Source organism: Aspergillus candidus (assembly GCF_002847045.1).
Source record: "Aspergillus candidus strain CBS 102.13 unplaced genomic scaffold BDW47scaffold_4, whole genome shotgun sequence".
NCBI classification, from domain to species: domain Eukaryota; kingdom Fungi; phylum Ascomycota; class Eurotiomycetes; order Eurotiales; family Aspergillaceae; genus Aspergillus; species Aspergillus candidus.
Window position 1 is genome coordinate 442,104 of NW_020194009.1, and position 15,308 is coordinate 457,411.

Sequence of the window (15,308 nt, forward strand, 5' to 3'; positions counted from 1 at the left end):
AGAAGAAAAGAGAAGAAGAAGTGAGATGAACCCAAGTATAGAAGCCCAGTATAGATAAGATGTCCGAAAACGGTTAGCGTAATCGTTGTCTCCGCGATAAGCACGAAATTTTTTGGCGGGCCAAAAGTGACATCGAACAACAACCAGCAGACCCAAACCAGCACAATGGCGACTCTCCTCCCACCCCCGACGAAGCGTCAAAAGCGCGAGGATACCGAGAAGGCGCAGCAGCAGCAGGAGATCCAGGGAATCCCCGATAATCTGGGCAGCATCCGTGTGCAGTTCTACGACCAGGCGACCGGTTCCGCAACGGGGCCGGCTGTGTCGGTGCCAGTGGGGGATACCAGTGTGAAGAATTTGGAGACGTTGCTGAATACGCTACAAGGACATGTACGTTCCCATTCATAACATGGTGGAATGTAAAAACTAACGTTTTGGTTCTGGTAAAGGAGGAAGATGAACGAGTACCATACCGCTTCACCTACCAGTCGCAAGACGACAAGGACAACCTGACGGTGGACATCCTGCAAGATCTGTACCAATCGCTGCTGAAGCCCGGGCTGAAGACGACCGAGGACACAGTGCAACTGTACTACACGCCGCAGGCGGTATTCCGAGTCAAGGCAGTGTCGCGATGTACGGCGTCGATCGCCGGGCACGGCGAGGCGATCCTCGCGACGAGCTTCTCTCCGGTGTCGTCCGCGACGATGGTAACCGGCAGCGGGGACTCGACGGCGCGGGTGTGGGACTGCGACACGGGGACGCCGCTGCACACGCTGAAGGGCCACACCAGCTGGGTGCTGGCCGTGAGCTACTCGCCGAACGGGGCGATCATCGCGACAGGCAGCATGGACAACACGGTGCGGGTGTGGGACGCGAAGAAGGGCCAGGCACTGGGCGGCCCGCTCAAGGGTCACACCAAGTGGATCACCAGCCTGGCGTGGGAGCCGTACCACCTGCAGCAGACGGGCCGGCCGCGGCTGGCGTCCGCGTCGAAGGACTCGACGGTGCGGGTGTGGGACGTGGTGTCGAAGCGCATCGACATGGTGCTGACGGGGCACAAGGCGTCGGTGACGTGCGTGCGCTGGGGCGGCACGGGCAAGATCTACACGGCGTCGCACGACAAGACCATCAAGGTGTGGAACGCCGAGAACGGCACCCTGCTGCAGACGCTGGCGGCGCACGCCCACCGCGTCAACCACCTCGCGCTGTCGACGGACTTTGCCCTGCGCACGGGCTACCACGACCACACGGGCAAGGTGCCCGCCTCGGACGAGGAGAAGGTCGCGGCCGCCAAGCGCCGCTTCGAGCAGGCGGCCACCGTCAACAACCAGGTCGTCGAGAAGCTCGTCTCCGCCAGCGACGACTTCACCATGTACCTGTGGGAGCCGCAGAGCTCGAACAAGCCGGTGGCGCGATTGCTGGGCCACCAAAAGGAAGTCAACTACGTGACGTTCTCGCCGGACATGGCGTACATCGCCTCGGCTGGATTCGACAACCACGTCAAATTATGGAACGGGCGAGACGGGAAGTACGTATCCCCTGCTATACACACACACACACATATCCACATACCATGGAAATAAACTAACAAATCAGATTCATCACCACCCTACGCGGCCACGTCGGCGCCGTCTACCAATGCTGCTTCTCCGCCGACTCGCGCATGCTGGTGTCCTCATCCAAGGACACGACGCTGAAAGTGTGGAATCTGCGGACGGGCAAGCTGGCCATGGATCTGCCGGGGCATCGGGACGAGGTATTCGCGGTGGATTGGAGTCCCGATGGGCAGAAGGTGGGTAGTGGGGGGAAGGACAAGGCTGTTCGCATCTGGAGGAACTGAGATACCCTAGACTTGGATAGATTGAATGAGCTTGATTGCATTATATTATCGTAACTTATTAAACTTGACATCGCAGATGGTCCCATGCCGGTCCCCATCACTCCATTCATTATCATTATCTTCTTTACTATCCATATCATATCCACCCATCATCCACCATCCACCATCATTCTTATACATGCATACTCGAGTACATATGTACCCAAATTCCCACACCCCCAAATCTCTCCACAAATCCCAATCCCCATAAACCAAATCAAGTATACTGCCAAGCCGCAAACCCCTGATCCTGCGCCGTCGGCGCAATGGCTGAAAAGCCCAAACACGCACCCACATCACCACCCGGCACAGTCGCATTCTGGATCGCAGCAAACACCTGCCAGCGGTTCTCCTCCGCCGGACAAGCCATGAAGCCGTCTGTGCCCCAGCCCTTAAAGGTGAAGTGACCGAAGGAGTCGCCGGGGGTGTACTCGAAGGGGCCGATGGCTGAGCCGGGAGGGATGGCGCCGGAGTGGGCTTGTGTGAAGCGGAGGGCGCCGGTGGGGTCGACGTAGATGCGTTGGCCGCCGGGGACCATTACGTTCTATTTTTTTGATTTTCGTTAGTATATGGATACTGTGGGGATGGATGGGTATAGATGGTGTAAGTGTAGAATGAGACTTACTAGGCCGTATCCACCCGGAGAAAAAACCGTGTCCGTTCCCGGGGGGCAGTCCTCCTTGGAAACAGGAGGAGTAGGACAGTAGGAGGACGTCTTGCCGCCTAGCCAGAACTTCTGGCTGGAAGCGGTCATGGGGAGGTAGTGGATGGGGGAGGCGGATCTGGCAGCCATGACGCCGAAGGCTGGGTTGGGGGCAGCAGCTTTGGCGGATTCCGCGGTGGGAGCGGCCGAAGCCAGGAGGGGGAGGAGAGAGGCGACAATTTGGAACTTCATCTTGTAGAGGAATCTTGAGGTGGTATTTGAGAGGGATTGAGACGGATCACTGAAGATGGGGAAGGAGACGGTATTTATATTGGCATTTTAGCCTATATAAACCCGGGTGCCACCCCAACCGCGCCGGTGAGGCGGGCAGATGCCGAAGATACGCAAGGAAACATGATATTGATATGACGTTCCATGAGAAATGAAGTGAAGCGGGGAATTTTCCGCATGGTGTCTCAGTTCAGTCTCAGTTCAGTCTCAGTTCAGCTCTCGTGTTCGTTTGCTGGACATTGTTCGATCCATTCCCATAAGAGCAATCATAGCGACAATAACAGGCCAAGAGTGCCTCCCCCCCCCCACCACCACCACCTGACCATCCCCACAACCCAAGGACATGGCCTTCCGGGTTCCGGCTGAAGAATTGAGCACGGTTAGACCGGAGGAGAGGATATTCCAGTCGATGCACCTCCGAGGTGAACCGTCGGGGCCGAAACCTCTTCGGTGTTAGTGTCATGCAGGTCCTGCGGGCAAACCGGTAATGGGACCGATCTAAATAAAGACCATAAGAGATACATCGAAAAAGATTGAAGAGATAGAAAAGAGGATTGAATGAAATTGATTCCAGAGAAGGAAACAAACAAGAACAGCCTTTTAACCCCAACCCAAACATCGATACAGACAACACCCCAACCCATTCAAACAATAGAATATCAAGATAAACCGTTAAAAAAAAGGAAGAAAGAAAGAAGTAAGGAAAAATATAAAAATAGAAAGAAAAAGAAGAAAAGAAAGACCCGGCCAAACACCACTAACCAAATCCGAGGCCCGTAAATGCGTCAAGACCAGTCGACGGAATGAGAATGTATATCCCTCCCCATTTTTATTCGTTCGTCCATTCCCGCCACCCTCTATCCCTTCCTTACGCCTAATAGTCATCGTCATCCCCATCATCGTCGTTGTTGCGACCGCGACTCCCTTTCACTCCGTCCTTGCGGATTGGAATCTTGATCCCCTGCAGGGCGAAGCATTTACTCAGCGGCGTGCTCTCGATCACCCCGGGGAACTTCTTGGCCGAGAAGACCTGGAACGGCTCCGAGAAGACGGAGGCCAGCACCGGTGCCGATCCATGATTGATCACCGTCATGCCGGACGGCATATCATTCGATTGGGTGCCCACGTTGACGAAGCTCATCTTCAATCTGCACACTACGTTAGCTCGAGACAACACCAAAAACCCCCCAAAAAGCAGCAGGGGGCATACCGGAACACGCCCTCTGTCCGCACACTCAAATCCTGGAGGATAAACCACACGCCAATCTTGTTCTCCGGGTCGGTCAGCCGGAATGCACTGGCGCTCAGACTGCCGATCAGATTGCGCGTAAACATCCCGCCCGGGCCCGAGGACACAGGCTGGGCTGACGAGAGGTTGGCCGCATTGACGGGATTCCCGTAGTAGGGGGCCTGTGCTTGTTGGTAGTAGTGCGCCTGGGGACTGGCCCCGTATCCATACTGTAGCTGCGGGTTGCCGTAGTAACTGTTCATCTGCGAGGGGTACCCCATCGGTTGCCCGTAGGGGTTCGGTCCGTACCCCGAGTAGGGGGACATGGTTTGCGGGGGCGGGGGGTAGGATGAGGACATGGCCGTCGATATCGAGGGGGAGGTGGCCGAGTGCTTCACCAGGTTCACTTCCCCGGTCCCGTCGGCATTCCACAGATCTACCATCAGCACATAAAATGACGTGTCGATTTCGCTGCCCGGCGTCAGTAACGGTATTCCCCGCGCAAACATAGATCAACCGGGGACATACTTGATATCGATCTCTTTTTCGGTCTGCTCATCCCGAACGATGAGCCGGATGCATGGGGGCGGGGTGATGGGTCGTCGATCCTAGGCAGCGAATATGTGAGCATAATGGGACATCCTCGAGGCACCGATTGTGGCGAGGCGACTACGCACCTTATCACCGAAACCGCACATCCGAGCCCGAATGGGCTGCTGTACGACCTGCAGCGACCAGATTCGACCTTCATGGATGGTCGAAACCGGTGCCAGACTCGGCATATGCGGTGGACCGGCCGATCCCATCGGACCGGCCGACCCGGGGGTCGGGTAGGAGGAGGAAGGAGGAGGAATGCGATCCATAGAGAGCGGAGGGGGTTGCGGCGGCCCGGGGTGTCTTTCTTCTACCCCGTACATATTTTTTTTATATCACTAGAAGACAAGGACGGTAGTAGTGGATAGGGGAATGCTCCCTCAGTGATTGGTCGCTTCAATAAACGGATATAGGTGGGTTGGTAGAGAGCGTGCGGATAGACAGAATAATAAGAGATGGATTTGACCGTCACCGACGCAGCATCGGGTTCAGCGACCGGAGGGGTTGCGCAAATCGAGCCTGACCAGTCTGCTTCAACGATAGCAGAACCGCGCGACCTGCGGCGGAAATCGAGTGCTCACGAGGTCGACCAGATATCGGACGGTGACTGCGAGATGCAATTGCCCTTATTTGCCCTTCTTCGTGATTTTTTTTTTTTTTTTTCCGAGACTCTCCCTAGGCGAGGGTGACGAAATTATGGTGTGGCGAAAGGAGGGGCGACCCAAAAAGCGCGAATGGACCGGGACACACGGCGCAGGAAGCTGTCGAGAAGCCGTCGAGTTCCGCGTTTCGATCACGATTGAAGCTTCAGGAGCAGGGGTGGAAGAGGGCGAGGTGAAGGTGTGCGCTAGTCAAGTGGAAGAGCTCCCGATAGAAAATAAGGGTTGATCGTCTGGGTAAGCGGAAAGCTGTCAGTGTCAAGCGCGGGAGATTGACTGCGCCTCCCACGGGTCAACCGTACAGTACGTTGGGTTCACCCACCACGGCAATCCAGAGGTTCCAAGGTCGGAAAGTTCCAACAAAGCGCGAGTCTGTTGTGCGGATCCGGCGAAAGGATGGTGGGGGAGGGAACGGACGACGTCAGGATGAGGGGAAGCTGCAGGATGCCGGGAGAAGCAGGACGGTCGGTCGGTTGGCGGTTATGTAGAGGGAGAGGGGGAGGAAGAGAAAGAGAAGCGACGAGAGAGGAGAGAAGAGGGAGAGGAGAAGAGCAGTAAGGTGGGGAAGAAAGAGAAGAGAGAAGTGGAAGTGACGAAGAGCAGTGACGATTGAGAAAAAGGGTCGAGACCAGACCGTGACGGTGGGAGAATCCGTCGGGGATGATGAGCTCATTCGATTCGTTTACTCTCTTTTCTCACTCACTACTCACGACCCCGATCCTCGACATTATTAGGTCATGTCTACGGATTTTTATACGTGTCATGATCTTGGTTCTACAAGACAACTGAATTTTATAATTCTATCGGTATCTTCATCATCTTCAATTGTCCTTTAACTTGGAACTGTTTCCCTTTTCTGACCAATTCCCATCAGTCGATCAACGCGGCGCAGGAACCTCCGCGACCCAGACCGTCGGGTTCGGACGGTTGTCCACGAATCCATATTGGCTGCTGACTTGGTCGAACTAATCGCAAGGGTCCTAGTCAAAGCCCCTGAATCAGTGTCATGACTGCTCATTGCTGACGCTGACCGTCATCCTCTGTTCGACACAACAAGTTACGACTTCCTCTCTTACCTTCTCAATTCATCCTGATCATCCTTCAGGATCACTCCTCCTCCCCATCCTTCGTTCACTCAACTCGAAAACATGCAATACCCGTGGGGCTCCAGCAATGTAACCGTCTTCCCCCCCACTCACCCACCCACCGGGTTTCTTTCCGGCAAGACAAGCTCCCTAGCCTATCTCTAAAATAGAAGGAGACTAGAAGTACTAAGTTAGACTTGGGGGCAACAAGTGAGAAAAAAATGATTGAAGACTGACTACGACGTGGGGAAGACAAGATGACTCGACCAATGGTCGCACCGTTGAACCTTTCGGTTGGGTCCCCTCGGACCCGTTTTGGGTTGACCTGCAACTTAACACTATCGTCCCCCGTTTGCAGCAACATTGGATGGGGCTTCATGACAAATTATTCTTGCGCCCGATGGTCCAAGCTCTGATGTCTTTCAGCTCTTTTGAGGGATCATCCTGCTGTATTCCGTGTTCGTATACTCTGTAGATCGTATACTCTGTAGATAATCTGGTGGTCACTTAGTAAGCCGGGCGGTGAGTCTCATTGTCAGTCAATCAATCGCGTCCAACTTGGAACAGCATTGCTTGTTAAACACTCCGTAGAATAAATATAATTGAGAATGAGGGCAAAAAGTCCTTATCATCAAACCGAAAGTAGCCCAACTGTGGAATTCCATTAAGTCATGCAATGCAGAATGCCCCCCAGGACAACGCAGCCTACCGGAACGAGCGGCGTGCATGACGGAGCGGCAGGTGGCATATGTCAATTGGGTGTTGCGCATGTCGGCTGCGTGGATGCCATGATCTGTCATTCTCGGGGGAAATGAGACAGGTCCGCTTATTCTGCAGGGAATAAGGGAGATAAATGACCAATCATTTGGAAAAAGGGGGCAGGAAGGGACAAGTGGAGAGAAGGGACAAAGTTGCCATGGTGCGGAGTTCCAAGGGAGGCGGAAACACGGCATGGTTTGCGATCGATATGTTGTTATCCAGTGGTTGACTCCGGGGTTGAGATCTTTGGACAATGTCATTGAAAGGTTTGTTTGTTCGTATGGTTTTTTCTTCCCTTTCTAGTTCATCTTATCGAAATACCAAGGTGGCTCTTTTCAATAAGACTACATTCAGCCTGGTTATCGAACCGTGTCTATTCCAACCGCTGCATCTTAATCGCGCCTGGTTTCCACGCGAAGATTGAATGAAGATACAAATATGTACATCATACGGCTCTGGGCACCTTAGTTCTCTTCACCGGACACATGAAACCGCTCTCAAATTTCCAATGATCCAGTATCCTGCTTCTATGAGAACAATTGGGTTGATCTACCACAACTCCCCAATCAACTCCAGCGAGGTAATTAGGCGGCTCATTCTTACGAATGGCACTCCCACTGTACATCCCACCGTGCATTCACACTCCCAGCCATCAGCATCACTTTTCACCACCTGACCAGCCACTCCGGATCCAAATTGAAGGTCCTCTGATCGCCATCCAACGGCTCCTGCCTCATATCCCGTGGCATCTAGATCTTCTAGACCGGCCATTCCCGCAGCCAGCAGGCCCAGAGCTCGCACGGTTGACATATCAAGAACTATACGAACGCAATGCTTGTCAGGACGTTCGAAGTGATCTGGTGGTGCGGGGTGAGTACTTCGGCTGGATGCTGGAAAAGCGTCCGGAGCAGTACGTTTGTCTGCTTTCTAGTGGATTCAAATTGAGCTATTCCTGGTATCCCTTAATTCAACTAAGTTGATCGACTACTATGGCGTAATATTCGACCATCTCGTCCCTGCTGATGATCCCAACCTGGAAGCGTTACAGATTAACATTATTGAAATTGAGGATGATCAAGGCCTTTATGCGAATACATGGCTTTTATTTACTGTCGATCCGGGAGAGTCTATTGGGAAGAAGGTACTAGCTGTGCCGAGATGCCGCCAGAAGAGAAAGGGGACTCAAGACCGTTGGCGGGTTAATGCTCTTGTAGATCAGAGGGTCCATGGGGGAGAACGGTTGAAGAGAGCTGATGAGTTCAGCTGTGACTATGGAGTAAAAGGGTAGGGAAAAAACCAGGGCTTGTTATGCGACTTGGTTATACCACTGCATGTTGGTTTTAATTGGTCTGCTATCTTTTTAGAGTCGCTCCTGACTCATTTCCCTGGATGAGGGAGACATGAACCAGGAAGTTGAGCATCCATGGGTCATCTCGACAAGCTACAAACTGGGTGGGACATTCGGTAAGGGCTCCAGAATGGAATAGACTAGATGAATGACACTCCCAGCTGGTGATGGTGGGTTTCAACCAACTAGATGACTGTCCTAACAACAAGCGGTTATCCTTGTCGTGCTCTCAACTATCGTGACGGTGGAATTCTGCAGTATTTGGAAAAAGCAAAGGTCAACAGAGCATAACCACCTATCAAACAAACCCCGAAGATGAGGCAGTTCCTGTTCCACCCTGGGCTAGAGTATAAGCCCAACGGGAAAGTCAAGCCGCATCCGTCTCCATGGTAGAGAGCCGAGGGCAATACAGATGGACATATACATTTGTCTACACAGATGTCATGATGATTCTGTGTACTGTAGGGGTGTCATCTATTGTGCGACCAGATACAATATTCTGCAGAGTCGCAGGGTTGGTAGCGTGGCATTATAGTATCCGTAAGATGTAACCCACCTTAGGTGTACCAGGGGGGAAGGAGATACACATTAGCGGTTAGAGAGACGGGAGAATTAGACAGAGGTGGTGAGGAGACAACTTGGCAAAGGGTGAGAGGTTTAATAAAGGCACAAAGCATTCTCTTGGTATAACAGTCTTGCTTGTCACTGCTACTCGGATTTTAAGCAAAAGTAGGAGTGCACTCATAGACAAGTACAGGAAGGCCCAGACTCAGGCATAGTCAGTACCAATCACACTGTTTTCATATAATATCAATTGGCATTACTAAAAAGATCCAAATAACGCATATTTCGGGGACGGTCTTTATAGGATAGATATGCGAGTAGCGTAGGAATCCATACAACTAACCCACCGGTTAGCAGCGCGCTGGATATAACCAATACTACCCAGTTTCCTAGTTGAATCAGCGGTGTGTACAAAGAGACATCTGGATTGTCTAGAACGTCTACCACATATCTACGGTAAAATTAATCCGCGAGTCGTATCTCAAACTGTCAACTGTATAACTGCAGCGAACATGTCCGAGGAGATAGTCGAAATGACTTCATAAGTAACACCTGATCTCGTATAGTCTCTTGGTTTTTGTACCGTCTGCCTACTCCGTACATCTCATAAGCTAGCGCAACAGTAGTGCTTCGAGCCTTGTTGTTTTTCTTGACCAAGTCATATGAGTCTCTTAGGACACCGGAACTCTAAAGAACCCCGCTTGAAAGTGCACGGTAGACTGATGCCGTCCGGTGACTTCCAAGACTATGCAAATCCTACGGTTGCAGCCCACTTGTGACATTGAGTCAAAAGCTCCAGGGAGGTAGATCGCTTGATAAGATCTTGACTGCGGCTGTCTACCCCGCACACACAAGTCCCGCCAGCGCCAAGTATGACGGCAGACGTGCAGGGCGCTAAGAATAGCGTCCATGAGGGAGCTCTCGTATGATGTATACTGCGGGGTTCTTATTGGAGAGTCCAGAGAGCACTTCGGCTGTCGGTGAGCTTGTCACAAGGTGGACTCTGTATCGCTGCCCAACCCCCACGGCCACTAGCTTTCCAAATCAAGGTCTCTGCTGAATTGTCCCGGCGACCTGAGCCTTTGCGGTCGGGGACTTTGTGTCTGGCCTTGTGGGAAGACTTGGCGTGCTATACAAGAGCCAGAATGGTCCGAGACTGTGCGGGGGAGACGGGTCGCCTGATGGTATTGAATATTGGTCTCTTGGCTGGTCGATGTGGTGTCACGGACGAGAAATTAGTGAGGTTTGGTATGATAGTGCTTGCTCGGGAAGTGAGCCCCATGTCCACCCGTTGAGGATCTCGCGCCTTATGCGTTGCAGCCGCGCAAACACCATTTATCAGTAGGATCACATCATCACCATCGAATGGCTCTGGGAGACGCAAGGTAGCACAGTCGGATCGTTTTGGCAGACGGCCTCCACCAGAGAATCTTCCGAAGAGTACCTGCATGGTGCCTTTTGATCCATCACTCCGCTGATAATCGCCAACGACCCTCAGTTGATTCAGAGTTCAAAATTGGAATGCACGCGAGTGCACTAGTACCCGTATTGTCTGGTTAAATAGATGCATCCACGGCAGACATCATCTGAACCCACCGGATCAACCTCCTAAAAAAGACACACGACGGTATATTCCGACAGACACGACACTCCAACGATGATATTTTGTGAGCCTAGTCTGGGCGGGACACATCCCGTCAATATAACGGTGTATCCCTTGCGGGGAGTTGATCTCGATACATGTACTAAGAGTCGACTCCATGCATCTTCTCGGGATGCACCCTCCTTATTGGGAGAGTCTCAAGACTGCCCGGTGTTACCTTGACTCATAAACATTCTGATAGGTGAATCGAGCAAAAGTCGGAGTCGCATGTCACCCAAGGAATGGCGTGCTGATAATAGTTAATATATAAGATTTTAGCTCTTGGAGGGGTGGAGGTGCTGGGTCCTTATGATTTGTGTGATCTGCACTTGCATCGCCGCTTGACCGAGTTAGTGAGAGTAGTGTGGAGACTCCGCTGGGCAGATGGATCAAATGGATGATACTTGTAAGCCTTGAAAGATGCAACTAGTGAGAAACAAACAAACCAGCTCCTCTCTCACCTCCGAGACTTCCTCTTCTTCCTCCTTCCTCCCTCTATCATCGCATTGACTGCGCCTCATGACCCGCATGGTCCCTCCCCCCTCGCGCATCACAAGAGACCATTGGTCCATCCCATGCCGTTGCTCCATATTTCCCCTGCCGTCCGCTGGATGTGAGATTCATGCTGCCGAGATGTTGTTGGGCCTGATGAAGATCCCCTCGCAAGAATGCAGCCCGCATGTCTGGGACGGGGGTTGAGGGGAAAGGTATTTGTATCACCCCAGCCCCTTGGAAGGATCGACCTTCAAACGTTGCTGTTTGGGTAGAGAGTCGCAGCGACCGAATTTTTTTGGTCGTAATTTTGGATTTTGTTGACCCTCACATTGCCCACAATATACTATGGGTTACTTCGCCAAGTTGACGGCCCAATGGGCAGTCGTGGTGGCTGCTCTTTTGTCTATCACGACGGCTGCTCCATCCTTTACGCCTCTAACGCCTCCATCATATCCATTGGCTGTCCGTACTCCGTACCTGTCTGGTTAGTTTTTTTTTTTTTCTTTATTTAATTTTTTTTTTTCTACACGCTCGATTCCTTCTACCTTTTCACCTGTTCTGAAGTCACAGCTTACAGTGTGATTGGTTGGGTTGTGATGTGCTGACCCTTGGTAGTCTGGATTCCGGGGGAATTTGCGCCCAATTTACCATCCAGCTCCCCGCAGTTTTGGTTCGGAAATGATCTGACATGGTCAATCATTGCCCGGGTAGATGGAGAAGCGTACAGTTTGTTTGGAGTGACTGATGACTTGGAGGGTGTCAAGCCAGCCACTGTCACCAGGGGAAGTTACACATCTACTCACAGCAAGTTCACCCTCACGGCAGGGTCGCGCACCATCACGCTGGACTTTTTCTCTCCAATCTCCCCGAAGAATCTTCTACGCCAGTCCCTGCCTTTTGCCTACCTCACTGTTACTGTCGGTGAGGGCAAGGGTAAGGTTCAGATATATTCTGATATCGATTCCTCGTGGACGGGTCAGCCCAACAAGGCGGACTGGCGGTCCTCCCACAATGGCACGACATCTGCGTTTCATGTCAATCCGGTAGGGGGAGCCACCTTTTCGCAGAATGAAGAGAACCAGGCCTTGTGGGGCGAAACGGTATATGCTAGCCGTCCATCAGGAAAGAGCAAATTGTCAACACAGGCGGGACCCACGGCTGCTGTCCGATCGCAGTTCGTGAAGAACGGGGTTCTCAAGGATACCGTCGCTGATTGGTCTGCCGATGGTGCCGTCGCTTTCGCGCACGACCTCGGTGAAGCTGAAGGAGAGACTTCCGTCAGATTTGCCATTGGTCATTTCCGCGAGAAAGCCATCAACTACATCGGAGGTCTCCGGACTGGATACTATCGGGCAAGATATCCAACGGCCATTTCGGCTGTGACATATTTCTTGGACGACTACGAAGATGCGGCCCAGGAGTCGGTCAAATTCGACCGCATGATTCAGGAGTGGGGCGTGAAATCCTACGGCGCCAACTACTCGGACATTCTCGCCTTGTCCGTCCCTCAGATCTACGGAGGCATTGAGATCGTGGTGCCGCACGATACCATGGATACGGCCGAAGCCAGCGCGTTCATCAAAGAGATCTCCAGCAACGGCAACATCAACACGGTCGACGTGATGTACGCCGCGTTTCCGGTGTTCTACGCGCTGACCCCCGACTACATCCGTCTCCTCATGAAGCCCGTCCTCGAGTACATGGTCAGCGACGCGTATCCGGATGAGTTTGCGGTGCACGATCTGGGCCGGCACTATCCCAATGCAACTGGCCACGACCCCGAGGGACAGTACATGCCCGTGGAAGAGACCGGAAACGTCATCATCATGATCTACGGCTACCAGGACGCTACTGGCAAGAAAGACATGTCAACCCAGTACGCCGACCTGCTGAAGCAGTACGCCGATTACTTGCAGGTCCACGGCAAGTATCCGGAAAAGCAGCAGTCCCTCAACGATGCGCTCGGCGCGATGGCCAACCAGACCAACCTGGCCATGAAAGCCGCCAGCGGGCTGGCGCTATACAGCCATCTCACGGGCGAGAACGACTACATCGAGTACGGCAAGGAGATCGCAGAGGCCTTGTACAGCGAGCGCCTGGGTACCGACCCGGAGGGCAAGTTCTTCGTCATGCAATACGGCAGCGACACCTGGTTCCTCGTCTACAACCACTATCCTGACCGGCTCTTCCGCCTGAACGTCTTCCCGGAAGAGGTGTACAACATCACCACGGACTTCTACCCGACGGTCCGCAAAGAAGCGGGGCTGGCTCTCAACGGCGACCTCAACTGGGGCCAGACCAACTGGCAGGGGTACGGGGCGGCGCTGGTGGACGGAGCGACCCGCGAGATGTTCATCTCGGACATGCACGCGTACATCTCCAACGGGCGCAACCGCGCACCATTCTCCGATCGGTATTGGGTGGCGGATAATGATGAGGGAGAGGCGGGGGATTACTACGCGTTCCGCGCGAGACCGGCTCTGGGCAGCCACTTTGCGCTTTTGGCGTTGTATGGGAAGAATTTGTGGACTGGTTGATTGAGACCTTATCTGTGTGGTTTATCTTTTAGCGCGTTTGGAATTAGTGGACTAGCTTATATCGTGTTTGACTCAATTGAGAAACAGATGATAGCACAGACCTGTAACAAACTCTTTTATAGCAGTAATCCACAGCAATCACCTTCCTGCCGATTTTTTATTTTCTTCCCAGGTTACACTTACTTAAGGAAAGGCAAATGCCAGTTGCCGAGATGCAATGCCGATCGTTGTACGACAGTGCCGAAATTGATACATTGTTGGTTATCCATCACTTATTACCTGTCGCAAGTCCAAGGTCTATCTTCTCAATGATTTCGCTGACAATTTCAGGAGCGATTAGATGATAGACACCATGAGAAATAAAGTGGACATGAAATAATGAAAAGAGTAGACCAGAAGGAAGAGTGCATATGTCGGTACTATCCTGGATGAGAACCGCTCACTACAACAAAGTAGAAAGAATAATTCGCGCACTGTGTCAGGCTGCACACAGACCGTAGTGGCGGTACTCTCATATACTTCACTAGCTCGGATATCGACAGCCAGCTGATGTGAGATGTGCATTTACCTTGTTGGGGTAGCTTGGTGTGCTTTTATCGGCTGCTCTGCATATACCAGGACGAATCGAGTAAAAGCATCATCCTATGATAATCAACGCCATATTGTGTTGCATCCTGCAGGCAGCGGTTCCTCATCAAGACAATGCAGGCTCGTGCATATTCTAGGGTTTGCCAGTGAGATGCTGGCTGGCTGGCATAAATGACTCGTGCTTGCCTATTATTTAGTTAGCTGCCAACAGTATCATCACAACCCTGCAATGCTCTAATGAGACACGCCGTGGAAGAAGAGCGATAGATTGTAGTCACGGTACTAGATCCTGGAGGATCGTGATCCTGGGGCCATGTAGGCTGGTGGGCGCATGGTGGAATATTCTTTGTGTCTTCTTGCGACGGGGTTTTCAGTGCCGGACTGCTGATAATGTATAATCATAGGTCATCCATCATAAAGATAGGGTTTCTTTCGACTGGTCGTGATGTCAGTCATAGCGTCAACTGGCAAAAAAGATCGAATTGTGGAGTAGAGAGATCTGACAGCCAAGCAGACATGGTTGATTAAAGATCCAAGAAGTAGTATTACCCAAAAGAGTAAAAGGATTGTCCCAACCGGGCATGACGAGAAGATCAATTCATCTCGCTAGTCTGCCCCACAGCTAGTAACAATCCTAACCCCGATGGGTCAATGATCAGGAGCAGCAGATTGGACTGGCTGCTATAATTAATTATCAATAGTCCCATCGGTTATCCCGTTCAGGTCAGGATTCCTTGCCAATCTTTCTGGAATCCCGACTGACAGACAGGGATGTTCAAAGTATGTTGGCCACCGGATCTCTGTTGTCTTTTTCCTAGATAGGACAATGCAGTTGGTGTCTTTCTCCAATCAGTTGCTTATCCCATGTATGTCCGGTGGGGATGGATTCAGTGGTCCAAGCGCTGCATTTACCGGTTTACCCATTTACTGCATTTACTGGTTTGGTCATCTCGCTCCTATATACATATGCATGCACGCTATCAATGCGCACTG

At 52.2% G+C, this 15,308-nt stretch overlaps 4 protein-coding genes across 4 annotated transcripts; 2 read left to right on the forward strand and 2 right to left on the reverse strand.

Annotated features, from left to right (window-relative positions):
* The first annotated feature begins 152 nt into the window (after nucleotides 1–152).
* Nucleotides 153–1,870, forward strand: BDW47DRAFT_99304 (WD40-repeat-containing domain protein). The gene is made up of 3 exons (XM_024820861.1): nucleotides 153–390; nucleotides 450–1,531; nucleotides 1,600–1,870. The coding sequence occupies exons 1-3, from the start codon at nucleotides 166–168 to the stop codon at nucleotides 1,841–1,843; spliced, it is 1,551 nt and encodes a 516-aa protein (XP_024675580.1). The 5' UTR covers nucleotides 153–165; the 3' UTR covers nucleotides 1,844–1,870.
* A 1-nt stretch (nucleotide 1,871) lies between these two features.
* BDW47DRAFT_99306 (putative IgE binding protein) lies at nucleotides 1,872–3,171 on the reverse strand. Its single transcript, XM_024820862.1, has 2 exons — nucleotides 2,508–3,171; nucleotides 1,872–2,426 (listed from the first exon to the last, which is right to left on the reverse strand). Exons 1-2 carry the CDS (start codon nucleotides 2,775–2,777, stop codon nucleotides 2,100–2,102), a joined length of 597 nt encoding a protein of 198 aa, XP_024675581.1. The 5' UTR covers nucleotides 2,778–3,171; the 3' UTR covers nucleotides 1,872–2,099.
* Nucleotides 3,172–3,690: 519 nt separating this feature from the next.
* BDW47DRAFT_122612 (velvet factor family protein) lies at nucleotides 3,691–4,907 on the reverse strand (the record flags this gene model as incomplete). Its single annotated transcript, XM_024815873.1, has 4 exons — nucleotides 3,691–3,964; nucleotides 4,027–4,515; nucleotides 4,573–4,652; nucleotides 4,722–4,907. The coding sequence occupies 4 exons, from the start codon at nucleotides 4,905–4,907 to the stop codon at nucleotides 3,691–3,693; spliced, it is 1,029 nt and encodes a 342-aa protein (XP_024675582.1).
* A 6,503-nt stretch (nucleotides 4,908–11,410) lies between these two features.
* BDW47DRAFT_133093 (DUF1793-domain-containing protein) lies at nucleotides 11,411–13,727 on the forward strand (the record flags this gene model as incomplete). The annotated part of the gene is made up of 2 exons (XM_024817740.1): nucleotides 11,411–11,674; nucleotides 11,806–13,727. Exons 1-2 carry the CDS (start codon nucleotides 11,536–11,538, stop codon nucleotides 13,725–13,727), a joined length of 2,061 nt encoding a protein of 686 aa, XP_024675583.1. The 5' UTR covers nucleotides 11,411–11,535.
* Between the last annotated feature and the right edge of the window lie 1,581 nt (nucleotides 13,728–15,308).

Excerpts from the sequence above, each read along its gene's own strand:
- BDW47DRAFT_99304 (XM_024820861.1), top strand. The coding sequence starts at position 166 with ATGGCGACTCTCCTCCCACCCCCGACGAAGCGTCAAAAGCGCGAGGAT. Across the intron at positions 391-449 it reads TGAATACGCTACAAGGACAT|GAGGAAGATGAACGAGTACC; the intron begins GTACGTTCCCAT and ends GTTCTGGTAAAG. Across the intron at positions 1,532-1,599 it reads TGGAACGGGCGAGACGGGAA|ATTCATCACCACCCTACGCG; the intron begins GTACGTATCCCC and ends CTAACAAATCAG.
- BDW47DRAFT_99306 (XM_024820862.1), bottom strand. The coding sequence starts at position 2,777 with ATGAAGTTCCAAATTGTCGCCTCTCTCCTCCCCCTCCTGGCTTCGGCC. Across the intron at positions 2,427-2,507 it reads CTCCGGGTGGATACGGCCTA|AACGTAATGGTCCCCGGCGG; the intron begins GTAAGTCTCATT and ends TCAAAAAAATAG.